This window comes from Sturnira hondurensis, unplaced genomic scaffold, assembly GCF_014824575.4.
Source record: "Sturnira hondurensis isolate 20B ecotype Veracruz unplaced genomic scaffold, ASM1482457v3 Scaffold0004089, whole genome shotgun sequence".
NCBI lineage: Eukaryota > Metazoa > Chordata > Mammalia > Chiroptera > Phyllostomidae > Sturnira > Sturnira hondurensis.
In genome coordinates this window covers 527,089-545,784 of record NW_028076720.1, presented here as the reverse complement: position 1 = coordinate 545,784, position 18,696 = coordinate 527,089, and the positions used below count along the sequence as shown (strand labels likewise).

General features: G+C 49.7%; 1 protein-coding gene and 1 non-coding gene across 2 annotated transcripts; both read right to left on the bottom strand.

Annotated features, from left to right (window-relative positions):
- Window positions 1-4,924: 4,924 nt before the first annotated feature.
- LOC118985128 (U6 spliceosomal RNA) lies at window positions 4,925-5,031 on the bottom strand. The gene has a single exon (XR_005066062.1). It is a non-coding gene; the product is annotated as a U6 spliceosomal RNA (small nuclear RNA).
- Window positions 5,032-14,820: 9,789 nt separating this feature from the next.
- Window positions 14,821-16,309, bottom strand: LOC118985122 (small nuclear ribonucleoprotein F-like). The gene is given in 4 exon segments (XM_037043455.1): window positions 14,821-15,319; window positions 15,322-15,550; window positions 16,135-16,189; window positions 16,302-16,309. Coding segments are annotated over 4 exon segments (342 nt in total). The 3' UTR covers window positions 14,821-15,269.
- Window positions 16,310-18,696: the final 2,387 nt, after the last annotated feature.

Genomic DNA, 18,696 nt, shown 5'->3' with positions numbered 1-18,696 from the left:
ATCCCGGCACAGCGTCTGCCGGGTGGTGAGAAAGTACGTGCCGCCGACGTTGAGCCGGACCCACTTGGACACGTTTCCGGGTCGCTGGGACAAGGCGCCGAGCCCCGCGCTGCAGCGCCGGCACAGGCTGCCCCCCAACCCCACCCCAAAACTGCCTGGGGCCGGCTGCAGAAGCTCGCAGTGATTCTCCGCCATGATCCCAGCAAGCCCAGCCACAGCTCTTCTTGGCCGGAAGCGTCCGTCTTTTAATATGTTCCTCTCAGCTCAGTCCCGCCCACGGGTCCGCTTAAGTAAAGCTCCCGCCCCAGAGTCACGCGGGAGGCGAAAATTCCGGTCCGGAATTGCGGGGGATAGTGCCCCCTACCGGCCGGAGTCCGGTGTGCCCAAGGGGGAGTGCGTTAGCCAAACCCGGCAGGGGGCACGGGGCTACAGAGGGTCTCATTAGCCTTCCCCGGGCTATCGCGAATATCCAGGGCGCGACCAAGACCTACTGTGACCAAAGGAAGAGGTACACCAGCCAGCGTCTACACTCCACATGCTTTTTTATTTTAAGACTACCGCACATACGTGTAAAATTCATCATCTGGCAACTATAGCTAAAGCATAAATATTTGAAGAGAGATTCATTAAATTATGATATGATTAAATCTTGACCAGATAGAATATTTATATGATAAAGTCAGAAAAAGTTGTAAAATATAGATTACAATAATTATTCACACTCAAGGCTGTACATCAATACACACAACAATCTGGCCCCCAACATAATGAATTCAATCCAAACAATTCATATATTAGACTTTAAATAACACAGGCCAACATAACCTTATATAAGAATAAAAACACAAAAGTGCATATCCTAATATCATTGCATTATTTGTTTCCATAAGTTTTTTTTAAAAGATCTTATTTAATTTTAGAGAAAGAGGAAGGGGAAGAGAAAGAAAGGAGAGAAACATCAATGTGTGGTTGTCCCTGCACTCTCTGCTAGAGAGGTGGTGGGCAACCCAGGCAGGTGCTCTTGACTGGGAATTGAACCAGCAACCCTTTGGTTGATAGGCCGGCACTCCGTCTACTGAGCCACACCAGCCAGGGCTGTTTTTCATAAGATTTTTTTTTTTAATTTTTGTTTTGCCTGTACATCACAGTTACAGCTACAGACCAGGTAGAAAATATTACATGTGTTCTAACTGCCACCAACCTGAAAGTAGCTGATGGTAGCTAGCTACCATCCTATCGACTCATCCAATTTCATGATCAGGAACAGGTACGGCAGCTCTAAATACTGCAAAATTTGGTTTTGTCAACATCCAATCAAACTTAGAATGGTAATAGAGGCTTTTCACCTGTAAAATGACAGGTGAAAATTTATAGTCATTCAGCCAGATGAGTTAGATGAGGGTTGGTCACACAACTGAAAAAGGTTTTCCTTCTGTAAAAAAGCTTTGCCTGCACATCAAATTTGGTGTTTCCTCAAACTAAAGAAATGCATAATGGGAAAAATTCAGGCATACACATAGGCTTGTTCAGCGGCACACCACAGCCATCAGAGCCTGAGAGAAACTCCCTCTTTGCTGGACCCCTTCTGCCCCAGACCAGTTATCCACATGCAACCTGATCGACAACCCTGCCTGTGCCCCTCCAGAGGCTCTCGGAATGATCCCTGGTCCTGGCTGTAAGCACTCTGCAGGCAGGCTGCCCAAGAGGCCAGGGCCACACCCACTTAGGTCACCATCGGTTCAGATTAGATTTGGATAGGAAAAGAAACAATATGGAAACACGCATATGGCAGCATCTCCAAGAACAGTACCATCACCAAACTCTCCCAGCGGTTGCACCCTCTGCTGTCTGGGCAGAGAGCACCTTCAGGCCATGGACTGACCAGCCAAGGGAGGGGTTATCAGAGGAGGGCAGGAGACCTGACTCTACAATTCAGCCACAATCTCTGGCAGAGGCAAGTGGCACCAAGCACAGTACCTAGAAAAACCTCTTGTGCATGTTTCATTTTGGAATTGATGGGTCCCAAACTGAAGTGGAGAAAGTAAGAATGAAACCAAATTTGGGTGGTCTGGGAAGTCAACAGCCACAGCCCTAGCTGGTGTGGTTCATTTGGTTGGAGCATCATCACCCTCTAGACCAAAAAATCACAGGTTCAATTCCTGGTCAGGGCACATGCCTAGGTTGTGAGATCTATTCCCAGTTGGTGCACGTAGAAGAGGCAACCCATCAATTGATGTCTCTGCTCTCTTTCTTTTTTGCTTTCTCTCTTTGGAATTAGGAAAATAAAAATAAAAACAGGGGAAAAAAACAATGGCCACAGACATGGCGCTGCAGAGCTGCCTTCTCTCTGCAGAATTTAAATGTCAGATGTGCTACTTAGCGTCCATGCATGTGAATGTAGAGGACGTCAAGTTTGACACTGCACCAGCCCAGCACCCAAACACCTGGTCAGACAGATGTGCTACCAAAGCTCATGGGTCCAGTCCATGAGCAATGAACCTGGGAACAGGCAATGGGCTGTCCTGTGGCTGCCCCAACGTGGGATTTGTCCTGAGACCTGCCAGGGTGTCGCTAAAGTACAATCTGATAGGAGGAAGCCCACCACCGTGAGCTTCCAGGCATAGGAAGTTTGGGGTTCCTGATGCATATTCTATGCCAGTGGTTTTCAACTGGAGTGATTCTGCCCTCTGCCCCCCACCCTCCCAAGGAACTCTTGGGAGACATTGTGGGTTCCCATTACCAGGGAAGAGAGAAAGTATTACTGTCATCTAGCGCACAGAGGCAGGGATGCTGAACTGCCCTATGATAAACAGGACAGTTCCCATTTGAGAGGTACTTGTAAACTCTATCCTCCCTCCCCCAGGAAGAACCCCACCCAGAGAACAGTCACCACCCTCAAAGCATTCAGCAGTAGGGCAGGTTAAGGCAAGCACTGTACCACCCCTTAGAGCAGGAGGGAGAAAGAAGCCCAAGCACCGGAAGCTGAGGTCTACAGAAGTAGCTATGCCCACGTTGGAAAGGGCGTGGTAAAAATGTTAATGCTGCCCCAGCAGATTGCTTAGTTGGTTGGAGCATCATCCCGATATACCAAGGTCGCAGGTTCAATCTCTGGTCAGGTCACATACAAGACCTAGCCAAGGAATTGCATAAATAAGTGAAACAAAAAGTTGATGTTTCTCTCTTTCTCTCTCAAAATCATTTACAACAAAATCAGAACAAAAAAATTAATGCTGTTCTCTGTGATGCCTAGAATGTGGCAGAAGTGATGATGTGTGACTTCTGAGCTTAGGTTATAAATGTCACTGCAGTTTCCATCTCAAGTGCACACTTTCTCTCGAAACATTCACTCTGGGGATAGCCAGCTGTCATGGTATGAAGACACCCAGGTAGTCCTGTAAAGAGTTTCCCACTGGTGAGGAATTAAGGCTTCTACCAATAGGTGAGTGAATGGGCAATCTCTGAAGTGGATCCTCTGGCCCCAGTCAGGCTTTTATTTTTTTTATTTTTATTTTTTTTAATATTTTATTTATTTATCCTTGGAGGGGAAGGGAAGGAGAGAAGGAGAGAAACATCAACGTATGGCTGCCTCCCATGAGTCCCCTGCTGAGAACTGGCCCGCAACCCAGGCATGCGCCCCGACCGGGAATCGAACCATGATCCTGCGGTCCGAGGGCCCGCGCTCAATCCACCGAGCTACACCAGCCAGGGACCCAGTCAGGCTTTTAAATGACTCAGCCCTGGCAAACATCTTGACTACAACATCATGAAAGACCCTGAGCCAGAACCACTCAAGATGCTCCTGGATTCCTGATCATCAGAAACCATGAAATAATAAATATTTGCTGTTTTATATCTTTAAGTTTTGGGGTAACTTGATCCACATGTTAGGTAATTAATACACTGGCTGGGTGACATTAGGCCAGTTTCTGTTTCCTCCCTTGTGCTATGAGGGTTATGGGAATGAGTAAGAAACAAAATAGCACAGGACTGATGCAAGCACGAAATCTGGTTTGCAGTGAGTACGCTGATGGGCCATGTATCTACAGCAAACTTCCAGCCCACTCCCAGGGTGATTATGGTCATTCTCTTGCCCCTCCCTGGGTGGAACTTGACCTGCCAATCTCAGACCAAGCCATTGCACTCTTGGCCCGAGGTCACTCTTCACCACAAACAGAGGCTCTGGGCAAGGAAGCAACAGAGAAAAGCTGGGGGCTGTCCCTCCCCTTCCTCCAGACAGGATGCCTACAAACTCTGTTGGGCCAGGTGAGTCCACCTCCCTTCCTGCCCACTGTCCTGGGAGGAGCAGTCAGAGCCAACCCACAGAGGGGATACCCTGCCTCTCACCAGGACTGAGGATTGGACTGGCCTGGTTGCCACTCAGGCTGCACAAGAACTGAGAACTGTCCTGCCATCCTCTCTCAGCTGCCACGCTTGCCCTGCTCATGCTCTCTGCTCAGTCACCTTTCTCAGGACCACATCACCCCTCCCCTCACCCCTTCCCTGAGGGGCGGGCCCTGAGGTGGGCTCCACCTGCTGCCCCACTAGGCTCTAGTGTTCACTGTGTTCTTTCTCCCCTTCCTCTACTCTGAGTTACTCAAGAACTTCATGGCCATGCTTTGATATAATAGGCTCTGACTTTAAAAAGAGTTAAAAGACTCCAGTTCATATTCTGCAACTTGTTGCTTTGCCTTCAGAGCTTTGCCCTGTTCTTTTCAGGAACTACATAGAATTTTCCAGCCTGGATGTACCAACACTTATCATTCCTAGTAGGGCAGCAGGTTGATAAGAATTATGGATGTTTCCTCTTCACTTTTTATGTCACATTAAAGCCATGCCATTGCAAATATCCACACCCAGCTTTACCTTCATGATTGAGAGCTTCTTAGAATTTCCATGAAGAAGACAGGCTCATTTTATTAATTTTTTAAATATGGAATGCTTCACCAATTTGCCTATCACCCTTGCACAGGGGCCATGCTAATCTTCTTCGTATCGTTTCCATTTTGGTGTATGTGCTGCCGAAGCAAGCACGCATTTTATTACTCTTTATTTCCATCAATGATACAGAGGCCAAGTGGTTCTAAAAATGCTTGTAATGAGAAACAGAAGCCTTGCCTCAGTCTCCATACTGATATTCTACTTACTACAGGTTTGAATGTTCTTCTTGTGATTATGTCCATCTTCCTAAATAATATCTTTTAAAATATATTTTACTGATTATACTATTACAGTTGTCCCATTTCCCACTCTTAATTCCCCTCTGCCCTACACACCCCCTTCCACACTCATTCCCCCCTTTAGTTCATGTCCACGGGTCACACACATAAGTTCTTTGGCTTCTACATTTCCTATACTATTCTTAACCTCCCCCTGTCTATTTTCTACCTACTTGTTCTCTTGTACCTTTTCCCCCTCCCTCCTCCTCCCACTCCCCCACTGATAACCCTCCAGGTGATCTCCATTTCTGTGATTCTGTTCCTGTTCTAGTTTTGGGGGGTTAGTTCATTTTTGTTTTTGTTTTAGGTGTGGTTGTTAATAACTGTGCATTTGTTGTCATTTTACTGTTCATATTTTTGTCTTCTTTTTTTCAGATAAGTCCCTTTAACCTTTCATATAAAAAGGGCTTGGTGATGATGAACTTCTTTAACTTGACCTTATCTGAGAAGTATTGTATCTGCCCTTCCATGTTAAATGATAGCTTTGCTGGATAGGGTAATCTTGGATGTAGGTCCTTGCCTTCCATGACCTGGAATACTTCTTTCCAGCCCCTTCTTGCCTGGAAGGTCTCTTTTGAGAAACCCGCTGATAGTCTGATGGGAACTCCTTTGTAGGTAACTGTCTCCTTTTCTCTTTCTGCTTCTAGGATTCTCTCCTTCGTTTAATCTTGGATAATGTAATTATGATATGCCTTGGCGTGTTCCTCTTTGGTTCCACCTTCTTTGGGATTCTCTGAGCTTCCTGGACTTTCTGGAAGTCTATTTCCTTTGCCAGATTGGGGAAGTTCTCCTTTATTAGGTTTTCGAATAAGCTTTCAATTTCTTCCTCTTCCTCTTCTCCTTCTGGCACCCCTATAATTCAGATGTTGGAACATTTAAAGATGTCTGGGAGGTTCCTAAGCCTCTCCTCATTATTTTGAATTCTTGTTTCTTAATTCTATTCTGGTTGAACATTTCTTTCTTCCTTCCAGTTTAAACCATTGAGTTGAGTCCTGATTTCTTTCCCATCAATGTTGATTTCCTGTACATTTTCCTTTATTTCAGTTAGCATAGCCTTCATTTTTTCCTCTGATTGGCAACCACATTCAACCAATTTGGTGAGTATCCTGATTACCAGCGTTTTGAATTGTTCATCTGATAGGTTGGCTATGTCTCCATTGCTTAGTTGTATCTTTTCTGGAGCTTTGATCTGTTCCTTCATTTGGGCCATTTTTTCTTCTTGGCACCCCTGTTAAGTAAAAGGGGCACGGAGCCTTAGGAGTTCACCAGGGTGGGGCAACCCTCATCACTGTTATGATGCTGTATGTGGGGGAGAGATTCAGGAGGCAACAGTGCTGCTTGCTCTGCTCCCTGCCAGTTTTCAGTCACTTCCCACGCTACCCACAATCAAATTGGGCCCTTCTGGAGCTGATTCCCAGGTGGGTGGGTTTGTGCGCGTTCTCGGGCCCTGTGGGTCTCTCCAATGAACTCTCTTAAGAGACTAGGAGTTTCTCCGGCTGCCTCAACCCCCACAGGTGTTTTCAATCACAGGTTTGAGGCTTTATTTCCCTGACCTGAAACCCTGGGTTACTCAGTCTATCTCTATCCTCTGTTGTTCCTCTCAGTTTATCTGCACAAGAGTGTGGGACTGCCCAGGCCCCAATCTACTACCTCGCCTGGTCCGCCACCCACTGCCTTGCCTGCCCGGTCTTCCTGCCGTTGCTTTGACCGTAGTGCTCTCCAGCATGACTGTCTCTGCCCCTCTTACTGGTCTGGACAAATTTTTCTTCTTTAACTCTTTGGTTGGTGGACTTCATTACAGTTTGATTTTCTGTCAGTTCTGGTTGATTTTTGTTTTTAAATTTGTTGTTGTCCTTTTGGTTGTGCAAGGAGGCACGGTGTGCCTATGTATGCCTCCATCTTGGCCAGCATTCCTAAATAATATCTTTTAATTGAGATATTTTATGTATTGATTCATCACTTATAGTCACTATCTATTGCCTTTCTGGAAAAAGTGGTGAGCAGTCAACTGACTCCTACTTTCCTTCATCTCCAGGTCCTATGAAGGGGGAGTGTGATAATTACTGGTTGAATCAGTGCATCTATACTTTGAGTAAATATCTGACAGCTGAGATGAGATGAGTTGAGATGCCTAGGAAACTGTGTTTACGCTTATTCTCCAGTATGGCTGTTTTTCTGAGGTTTTCCTCATCTCTCTGCAACCCAGGCATGTGGCCTCCCTGGGAACTGAACAAGAGACCTTGCCAGTCAGGGCACACACAGGAATCAACTAATGAAGGCATCAATGGGTGTTTCTCACTCTCCCTCTCTCTTCTCTCCACTCTCTCTCTAAAACCATTCCATAAGTTAATTTAAAACCCTTTATGTGGCGAAACCCACTAGAGAATCTATCACTTTCAGTATTTTTCTGAGGCCCTTGAGTGTGTGCGTTCCCCATTCTTACCCAGGATTTCTCCTCACTAACTGTGCAAAATTGTACCAACTCCCTGCACACTCTTGAGTCCTCCCTTCGCTGATTTTCTTTCTCTCCCACAGCACTTACTACCTTCTAACATCCCATAAGATTTGTTTATTATGCTTGCTGTCTCCACCCCCACCCTGAACCACAAGCCAGTGGTATTGGAGTCCCACAAGGGCAGAGATTGTTGTGTTTTGTCACCAACGAATAGCTGATATCTATCACAGTGCTTGGCATGGTGGGGACACTCAGCACGTATTTGTTGAACAGACAAAACCCGAGACTCCTGTCGTCATCATCCTCCTGTGAGTTCTCCTTCCTGCTTCCTGGATCTCATGCCTACTGTCTTGGCTTACTGGCTCATTTAGACCAGCACAACCTTCAGTAGGTTTCTGAGCAAAGCTGCTTATGAGATACACATTCCACAGTAGGGAAGTAGGGGTTATTGATGTCGCTTAATGTACCCAATGTTCCCAAATGTTGGGTGTGGCTTGGTATGGCGGCAAGGACTGGCATTTACCTTGACCTTGTCTTTGTGTCCACCGAGAGTGAGAGCATCTGGAGAGGGGCTGGCAGTGGGCAATTAGCAGCATGTATCAAAAGTCCTGAGAGGAATGCCTGCCCTTTGACCCAGCAGTTTCATCTGCTAAGAAGTTATACTAAGGAAATAAATAAGGGTATGCCTGGATTTAAGTGCAAGGCCTTGTTCATGGGGGAAAAGGCTGGCAACCACTTCACTGTAAGGTAGGATGGAGCTTTATCAAGACATGGATCTATAAGCTCTGGGCTTCGTCCAGTAGAGTTCTCCTGGATGATACATTGTTAAGTGAAAAGGTGAGTATCAAAGCAGCAGGAGCCCTTCTGGGGGACAGGGGTTATCCCTGCCTTTTATTTTTTACTTTTTAAAAAGATTTTATTTATGTATTTTTAGAGAGGGGAAGAGAGGGAGGAAAAGAAGAGAAATATCAATGTACAGTTGCCTCTCGAGCACCCCCTACTGGGGACCTAGCCTGCAACTCAGGCATGTGCTCAGACTGGAAATTGAACTGGCCACCCTTTGGTTTGAAGGCCAGTGCTCAATCCACTGAGCCACAACAACCAGGGCACTTTTATTGTTCTTAAACATAAGTAATTACGGAGGACTAGAAGTTGGGACAGTCAAACACACAGTGGTCCAAGGACAGCCTCTGGCAAGTGAGTATCAAGATCCTGCTTCTGGCACTAGGAGAACAAGGGCAAGTCACAGAGCTGCACTACGCCTCAGCTTCCTCATCTGAAAAGCTGGGCAAGATAACTACATGCTTATGTAGAGTAAATGAGATCAGACATGAAACTTCTTTACCAAGAGTAAGTGCTGCTGAGTAAATGTTAGCGGGGCTATTACTGCTATCCAACAATTGATTCTGGCCAGTGTGAATGAAGGGCTCAGTTATTTCATAGTTACTGCTCTATTCCCTAAAGTGTTATTTAAAAAAAAATACATAGACTTTTGGAAATAGAAAAAAATTATTTTACTCCAGGTAACAAAGATGACTCTAGTTTTAAGACATCATCTTAGCCCCACAATGTGAATGTACTTAATGCCACTGAAGCGTTCACGAAAGTGGTTAATGTGGTAATTTTTAACTGCATTTTAGCACAATTTAAAAAGCCAACAATGGCATCATTATGCACGATAACAACCTCAAAAAAATTCAATATCATCAACCACAAAAAAAATATGAGCAAACCAGTTCTGAAAGTGTTTCTGGGACTATTAGGAGAGATGAGATGAGGCTTGTTTTCTGCCTTATCAATAGGACTTGAGAGCCTAAATATCCTACAGCAAATACTTCTTAGTTTTGAAACTAGTAAAGGTTCGCTTTCCGGTGTTGACGCAGAGCCCCAGCTTCTGAGTCCAAGAGGTGGGTTGGAGCCCAGCCTTGCCTGTTAATCGGGTATGACCTTGGCCGGCCGGCCCGGCCCCGGCGCCGGCCCCGGCCCCGGCCCGGGCCCCTGCGAACCTCCTTCCCGCCCCGCCCCGCCCCGCGCCTGAGAGCCTGGGTGACAGCTCGCCTCCTCCACAGCCCGTCCCGCCCAGCGGCCCTCGGATTGGCTCCCACTGGGTCGCGCCCCCCCACCCCCAGGCGGGCCAGCGGCTCCAGCCCGCTGGGCCTCAACCCGGAAATGCGGCTGGGAGGTGTCGACCCGGCCAACTAGGGCTGCGGCGGTGGACGCGACGAGCCGGCACCACCAATGGGTGCCCGTGGCTGCGGCGGCCCAACGGAAGTCCCGCCCAGCGTCGCGCGAGAGCGGGGCGGTGCTGGGGGGCTGTGAGCGGCGGGGCGGGCGCAGGATGAGGGCGGCCATTGCTGGAACTTCGCCGCGGGCAGGAGGACGCTGAGGAGGTGCGGAGCGCACGCTGGGTCCATGGCCAGGACCACCAGTCAGCTGGTGAGTGCGGTCGCGGCAGCCCAGGCGCACTGGCCTGTCACCTCTCTGAGCGTGGTGGCCGCCGGGGTCCGGCGAGGCGAGGCGGGCCGGGCGGCGTCTCATCTGGGGCCCGGCAGGAGGGCGGAGGACCGTGGGCACTGTGGGGACGCCGCTCAGCCACCGAGGGGAGCCGGGTCCGGGTGCGGCGTGCGCCGGGCCAGCTGGGGCCCTGACAGGCGCGCTGAGGGCGGGGGAAGCCGGGGAGTTGTCACCGGCCCGTCGCGGTGGAAGTGTTTGGAAAGTTTGTTTTCGGCGCGGCCTGGAGCCCGGCCTCCGGGGTTACCTTTGGTTCTGTGTGCGGAGGAGCTGGAGGAGCTGGAGGAGCTGCTGCGAGCCTTCGCCTTGGAAACGGGGTCCCGGTGCCTCTGTCCGCAGCAGAAGCGGGAGGTGCGACTTCTTGCTCAAAGCACCAGGTGCCCCGGGCCTTCCAAATTCCTGGTTAGCTTGGAGTCTGACACTCCTTGCCTTGCCTGCCTCGCGGGTGCTTTCCTGCCCTGAATCCCTTCTCTGGCACAGGCACAGGTGTTATGGGAAGCTCCTGGGAGGCTGGGCTGGAAGCTGCTGCGGGGGTAGGGGGTGAGTGGGGGGAGGGACAGTGACAGGGAGGAGGGATTTGGGGGCCGGGGGAAGCAAAGGCTTGCTGGGTTAAAATTTTTGCTGAAAGTATCGCTAGTGTTTCAATGTTTTCCCTCTGTTGCTAAAAGAATCCCTCGTGTTTTTATGGTTTTTGTTTTTTTGTTTTGTTTTGGTTTTTTACTCCGCTAAATTCTGAACTCTTGGGAAGACAAATTAGAGATGTATATATCTTGTGTGCGCATGTGAGGTGGGTGTTGGAAGGATGTCTAGACAGCTTGCCAAGTTTGGTTCAAAAAGCAAATCCCTTAAAGGAAGGAAGACCCATGAATGTACTTGACCCCTTCCTTCTCTTTTTGGGGGGGCGGTTATGAGCTTCTTTGAGAATGTGATGGAAGGCGTGCGTCCTCCCGTAAGAACAGCACACAGCTGCGTGGAGTTTTGTAATTCAGGAAGCTCTTGAACTTCTGCAGCCCATCCGAGGACTTCATGTTAAGAACACTTGACTTTGTAGAGCTGGGTGATAATCCAAAGTCTAAGAGCAGGAGGACCTGTTCTGTTGAGCAAAATGGTGAAAGGCAGGAGGGATGTCTTGGAACATTGCTACCTGTGGCGCCTGAGCTAAAATGCGAAAACTCAGTTTCGGATGCTAGGAGGCTGAGGCCGAGGATAATTCCTGACGTTTGTAAAATAAACTTTTGCACAATGATGCTGTTGCAGTGCAGCGTGTGCACTTTGATGGCATCCATCGGAAGGGGAACGGAGTGCATTTTCTCAGAGTTTTGGTAGTTCCATGTGAGTATTCTTGTGTGGAGTATTCTTTCCATAGGTCAGCTTTTTAGTGCAAAAAATGCTGGAATCTGATGGGAAGAAATGGATTACAGAATAAAGGGTAGATCTCCTGTCAGGAAGTGAGACGAAGGAGGTTTTTGTGTCTGGAGCTGGGTTCCATCACATGCACATATGTGTGTGAGGGTATGCCGTGTTTGCCACCTGTACTGGCAGAGATGCCCCCAGTCTTGGATTTTTCACGTGAGGACAGGTAGAGTTGCATGGTTCAAGTGAGTTTCCTGTTCAGGTCTGGAATTTTCAGGTGTCACTGTATGAGGATGCCCTGTCCAATGATTAATTTTCCCATTTCTTGAAGTGTGTACAGCCAATAGGGGGATCACTAGCAGTTGTGAAGTCTGAAAATGGCCTAGCCCAGCTTAGAGGAAGGTGGGCCCGATGCTGTAGTACTACTGATTGAGCACTTCCTTTAAGGCAGGCACTTGGCTGGAGAGCTCACACGTGTGGCTTGGCTTCTGCCAGCAGTGTTGGAGGTGGGTTTCATTCCCATTTGACAGATGTGGAAACTGAGCAATGGCAGAGGCCCAGGTGCCACCCTGCCCCTCAGGTGAGGAGTGCCAGGGGGAGGGTCTGCTGGGCACCTCAGTGCAGCACTCAGTCTAAGGAAGTCCTCGGGGCCACTGCCCAGGAGGTCTTTCCCGGGGATTGTGCCTGAATGTCCTGACAGTGCTGAGGCCGGAGGGACATCGTCACATGGAAGGACCGCACATGTACTTGTTTGGGCAGATAGCTGAACTCTGTGACCCCCGGAGCCTGTTGCAGTCTCACCCTATCAGAAAGCAGCTGTTTGGAAAGAGGTCCTGGGTCATTCTCATTTGAGGGCTGATATTGTGAATGAGTGAGGCCTGGAATCTTCCCTTTGGAAAAAGAACTGCGCTGCAATTTTGTTAAATGTAAAATCGGCGGCTGGACAGGATAGCTCCCCGCCACTCTAGGGTGGCTGTGTGTTGGCTGTATCTGTGCAGCCCTGTAGTGAGGAAAGCAAAGAACCTGGAAAGAAGTGGGTTCTGACTTTCACTCTCCCTGTTAGGTAGCTTTTTCTCATATGGCCTCACATAGCATGAAGCATTCCTGTCCCCGTGACGCCCCTGCAGCAGTTACTGAGCCGAGTCCAGAGCTGGTGAGGTGAAGTCCCCATGCTAATCAGAGGTGGAAGTGTAGGTTTGTTCCCCTGTGCAGACGTGAGTTTCATAAGAGGGGTCACAGCAGCAGCCTGCAGGGATGTGGGGCCTGAAAAGAGGCTTGGGGCAGCTCGTTAAGGCAGCTCTGTGTCTCCAGGTTTCCTTTAGCACAGTTTGGGGAGGAGAAAAAGCCATCTCTTGGATGTGTCTGCCTTGAGTTTGTGCCCTTGTCTCCTGAGCCACCTGATGCAAGGTTTGAGTGCAGGTCGGGCAAGTGCATGATGACCTGGGAAGCACTGCCAAAAAGGCTGGGGCACAGGGGGCAGGAAGGCTTGATCCTTTTGAGCTGATGGTGTGTGGAGAGCCTTCACTGGCCCTCCTCTGTACCCCGTTGTCAGGGGTGCCATCTGTGCAAGTGGACTTTGACTAGAGGAAGGAGCTGATGCTGAGGACACTTGAAGCAGAAGTGACTCCCCCAGCAGGTGTGGGGGTTAGGCCCCTGTCTTGCGCCTGCCTCTGATGTCAGCTGGCCTGCCATAGGGGGTGTGGAGTGCAGTAGTTTTGAAGGCAGGTTCAAAGGGCAGATCAGCAGGGAGGAAGTGCTGGTGTGGAAATTGAAGTTTTGGATGAGTATGGAGTATCAGTAGCGCATTCGTCTTTAATCAGGTAGCATTCTTTACTTTTTCAGTGTGACATCAGGCTCTCAAAATTTGTTTTCAGTATTGAGAACCAATGTGCATCCTCGCTATCTGAATCAACAAAACCCAACAGGCAGAATACAGTTTCCCCAGAGTAGGGAGGGGGCAGGGTGTTGTGATGCTTGCGTTTTAGAGGGGAAAGGCCTGTTGGGTTCATGATGGNTGTGCCTTGGTGTGTTCTTTCTTGGGTCCAACTTCTTTGGGACTCTCTGAGCTTCCTGGATTTCCTGGAAGTCTATTTCCTTTGCCAGGTTGGGGAAGTTCTCCTTCATTATTTGTTCAAATAAGTTTTCCACTTATTGCTCTTCCTCTTCCCCTCCCGGTACCCCTATAATTCGGATGTTGGAACGTTTAAAGATGTCTCGGAGGTTCCTAAGCCTCTCCTCATTTTTTTGAATTCTTGTTTATTCATTCTTTTCTGTTTGGTTGTATCTTTCATCTTTCTGGTCCCCTCCATTGATTTGATTCCCAGTTTTCTTCCCAAGACGATTGGTTTCCTGTCCATTTTGCTTCATTTCCCTTAGTGTAGCCTTCACTTTTTTTCATCTAATTTGCGACCAAAATCAACTAGTTCTGTGAGCATCCTGATCACCAGTGTTTTGAAATATGCATCTGATAAGGTAGTTATCTCTTGGTCGCTTAGAAGTATTGGCTCTGGCACTTCGATCTGTTCTTCTGTTTGAGCCATAGTGTTTTGGTCTGCTCGCCCCTGTTAGGTATGAGGGGCGGGGCCTTAAGTGTTCACCAGGGTGGGTGAACCCAGTTGCTGGATTGTGATGGTGAATGTGGGGTCGGGGTCAGAGAGGGAGCAATGGACCTTGTTCAGTGCTCTCTTGGATTTCAGTCTCCTGTGCTGCTTCCCACAAGCAAATTGGGCCCTTCTGGTGCTGGTTCCCGGGTGGGTGGGCTCGTGTACATTTTAGGACCCTGTGGGTCTCTCCAGTGAACTCTCTTGTGAGACTGGGAGCATCTCCCAGCACCTCAACTCCCACAAGTTTTTTTTAATCGGTGCTTTTAGGCTTTATTTCTGAGTGCTGGGGCCGTGGGTTGCACAGTCTGTCTCACTGCCTGTTTTTTACCTAGTTTGTCTGCGCGCAAATGTGTGTCCATGGTCAGCCAACCTCCTTGCAGGTCTCACTGGGTTTGCTCATTTCCTCCCCGCACCCGGTTCTGCCAGCCACCTCCTTTTCCTGCCCAGACCCCTCTCGGCCAGCTGCCGACTGGGCCCCTCTTACTGGTCTGCATGAATGGTTCATTGTTGTCGGACTTCGGTACAGTTCAGTTTTCGGTCTGTTCTGGTTGTGTTTTTGTTTCTAAATCTTTGTTGTCCTTAAATTTGGTTGTGCTAGGAGGTACAAGTATTTCCACCTATGTGTCCATGTTGGCCAGAAGTCCTATCTTTTCCATTTAAAATAAATTTTTTACTAATTTCAGAGTGAGAGAGAGGGGAAAGAAGAGAGAAAGCATTTATCTTCTTCATGCCTTTAGGGTAGACGTAAAGGCAGCCGTTCACAAGTAGGTCATATGCTAATCCAGTGAGAAGTGGGGAAGGTCAATAGCGGGAAATGATTTGTCCTGAATGCAGTTTTGTGGAGGATGCGTCTTAATTGTGGCTCTTGTACCAAAAAGAAAGAGAAGGGGAACCGGAAAGGAGAGGGAAGAGAAGGGAAAGGAAGAGGAGGGAGGGGAAACCCATACTTACCGTTCTGTACGTGGAGCACTTGCTCGTCATGTGAATTGGGGAAAGGACAGCAAGAGGGAGGAAGAGAGATCCGGGAGTCTGGCCACCCATCCAGTGTTTGTTTGTTTGTTTGTTTGTTTGTTTTAAGCAAACTTTCATCGTCTAGAAGTGTATATTTAAAACATTCCCCATAAAAGGATGCTATTCTCTCATTTCCCCATCTTCTTCCTCTTCTCCAACACCCTGCTCTAAAAGACATTATTAGACGTTATTTAAACTTCCCCCAGGTGTCCCGACAATGCCCCAGCTATGTACTCCTCTGTGTTTGCAAGCTGCAGGTCCACAGCATCAGCAGATACCGGGCAGGCTGTGCACTCTATTCCCCACTTGAATTTCACCACTGCTGGCTTTCCCGTTAATCCACTGAGGAAAGGTTTGGGATTGAGGGCAAAGTCATAGCAACGAGGAGCAAATGCTTCAGGCTATGCTGCCAACCCAGCCCTCTGAGAGAAACACTGGCCTGCCACCAAGGCACATGCCCTGACTGGGAACTGAACCCGCGTCATTTCGATTTGCAGGCCAGCACTCAGTCCACTGAGCCACACCGGCCAGGGCTGGCCACCGTTACGTCTTGGCCCACGTCCCTGCTGTCTGAGTGTGACCACCTCAAGTGTACGTCATCAGGGTCTCCTCCTGGGGCTGAAGCAGACTCGAGGAGTAACAGAGTAACATTAGTGCAGCCTGCCGACAGCTGTGCCTCAGTCACGGCCCGGTCACTAGTGTAGACGTCACCGAGACGGTCCTCTCTGTGCTGTGCACATTCCTGACTTTGGGGTTTTTTGTATTTCTGTGTTCCGTGTTTTTCTTTATTTCTACATTAGCAGCACAAGCACGTGAGGTGCCGAGGGGGTCGAGGCCTGGCCTGGCACACATGTCAGTCTCGGTCTGGTGGCTCGCCAGCAGCGATGTCTGAGGGCACCTGTCCCCGGCCCACCCTTGCCGGCCTTCCTCGTCTCTGGAGCAGGCTGCTCACGCTCGGATACGAGGCTCTGACAGTGTTTCTCACGTGAGAGCCAGTCTGCCGTCCACTGGGCTGCAGCTGGACGTTAGAGCCTGTGGACCTGCGGGCATTGGTATAGGGCCCTGGCACTTCCTGCAGAGGTCAAAATCTTCTTCTGGCAGTTGAGCAATGAGGGCACAGCTCCCACAGGCTGCTGCCTGTTCTGTCCTTACCCTGCCATCTCGGCCGTGTTTGTTAATGAGGTCATCCAATCACAACAGGTCCCCAAGAAGAATTAAGCTGGCACGTGCTGACATGACTCCAGGGGAACTGCTCATCAGTCAAAGCCGGACAGGCCGGCTTGTCATTGGCAGGGGCTGGTGCAGCGGGTCACTCAAGGGCACTTGTTCTTTGGCATTTTGAGGTTCCCCTGTGAACCCGCAGCTCCAGGCCCAGGCAGGTGGGCCTTGAGGCAGGCCTGGGAAGTTGGCTCTGTGGCTTGTCCCTCCTGGGAGGGAACACTGTGGCCCCCGTCACTGGGACCAGTGTGAAGGCAGCTGCTGGGCTGAGTGTCCCACCCTCAGAGCCCGGTGATGCCTGAGCAGACCTGGGGCTCAGAGTTGTGCCACATGGGAGACACAGAATGACGAGGGTCCGTTCTAAAGCCCACTCTGGTTGTGCGTGCCCTCTTGGAGGCCAGCCCAGCAACAGGTAGGCCTGGAGTGACTGGCAGGTTCTGTTTTCCCCAGAGTGCTGGCGTGCGTTCCTGCTTGTGGAAGTGTGCCCAGCTCTGGGCTGTCCGGGTTCTGTGTGTGTCTGAGCGCCCAACCCCTGGGCACCTCTCTAGAGGTGGCCTTGGCCCGAGCCTTGTAAATCAGTGTGTTTAATCTCGTCTCTCAGTGTGGCTTCCGTGAAGTTTATAGGAGGACATTTTTCTGCTAAAAATAGAACAAGGATTCTAGTGAAAAATTGACATGGGTTTTTAAGGTAAGTCAAACAAGTCACTGCTTTTACTGACTGGAAGCTGCTGAGTCTCCGAAAGTCACATGCAATGTGACCCTTGAGGTCCTCCCAATCCCTGCCGTTTTCTGGATAAGACTCACATTTCGAGGCCCAGGCCCAGTGCCAGCTCCCCCGTGCTCAGGCAGCTGCCCCTTCCCCTTACCCCAGCCTGCTGGGTGCTACAGTTCTGCTGACTTGCCTGTCTTTTCCTCCTTTTTTATCCTACTTGGTCCCCGCAAACTTTTAGGACTGGGTCACCTTTGTGTATCTCATGCTACTCGGCATGCTGTTGGCACTCAGTAAATGTCCTTTTCTTGTTCTGCTAGGTCCCTGCTCCGTGTGCAGTGCCTAGGTTGTAGCTCATGTGGTCTTGAGTCCAGGGTCTGACCACACTGAAGTTGGCCTTGAGATCTTGGTACCTTGTGACAAGGGAGGCTCCCTGGGGTGTCCTGAGGGTAGAGATGAGCCTCATCCCCTCTTATCTTTCCTACATAACCTTCTCCTAGAACCTGTAAGGTAGCAGCGAGCCGATGAATAATTCCTGAGCTTGGTGATGTGCAAATGTCATCGTTCGTCCCTTTTCAGACATGGGAGAGGCAGTGCCCCTCCATTCCTTCTTCTGTCCAGCAGCTCTGTCCCTTTCTTTCCAGACCTCAGCTTCTTTGTTGGAAATGGTGGTGTTTTAACCAGTAGGGACACTGCTGAAGCAACATTTTTCCGGAAGTTGGTCTGTGGGGTCCTTTAGTCTGGCTTGGAGAATAGTAGAGGTCCAGAGGCCCAGGCGGCAGGGGCCTGTGGGATAGTGTGAGACCAGTGCTTCCTTTAATACGGGGGATGGAGCCAGAGAATGAATTTGAGAAGTCTTTGTCGTTGGGACACTGCCCTGGGGGACAGGAAGTTTATGGTGGGGAGAGGGAGCAGGCAGTGACTGGAGTCTGGACCGAGAGCCGGGCTTACAGGGAGAAGGGCACAGGGGAGCTCTGGGCTGAGCAGGCCTGCACACAGACCCGTGAGGGTCCAGGTCCAAGTGCTTTCATGTCCGGAGCCCTAATTGATAATAATGTAAGAAGAGCAACTTGGTAAAGGTGGGCTTAGTGAAGAAGCCCTCAACACTCTCAAGTTTTACCACACAAATTCCAGAATTTAATGTTCATGAGTGAAAAATAAGGTCCTAAAATGGAGTGATCAGGATGCTTCCAGCCTCCTGTGTGCTCTGTGGGGCCTGTGGGCATGGCATGTCTAGAAGGGTGAAGTGTTTCCACCAGGCCACCTCTCCCGCAGAAATGCCTGATGCTGTTCTGGGGCTGCAGCCAGTCAGCTGCTCTTGTATTCTTAGTGGCCTATACCTGCTAAGGACCTCTTCTGAGCTCCCCAAGAGCCACTTTCTGGACAGGGAGGCTACATCGACTCACACTGGTTTGTGGAGTCAGTCTCAGGGTGGAGACCTTGGCACCCTCTCCTTTCCTTGGGGCCACTGGTCCAGGTACCAGACTCTGCCTGGGGAGGGCAGGGTTCTCAGTGTGCTGAATGCGCTGGTGTGGATGGAGAAGGTGTTGGGCCCCTCATCTAGCCAGTGGCCCCACTAGAAGGCTGCCTACGTGGGTCATACTCATCAACCCAAATTGG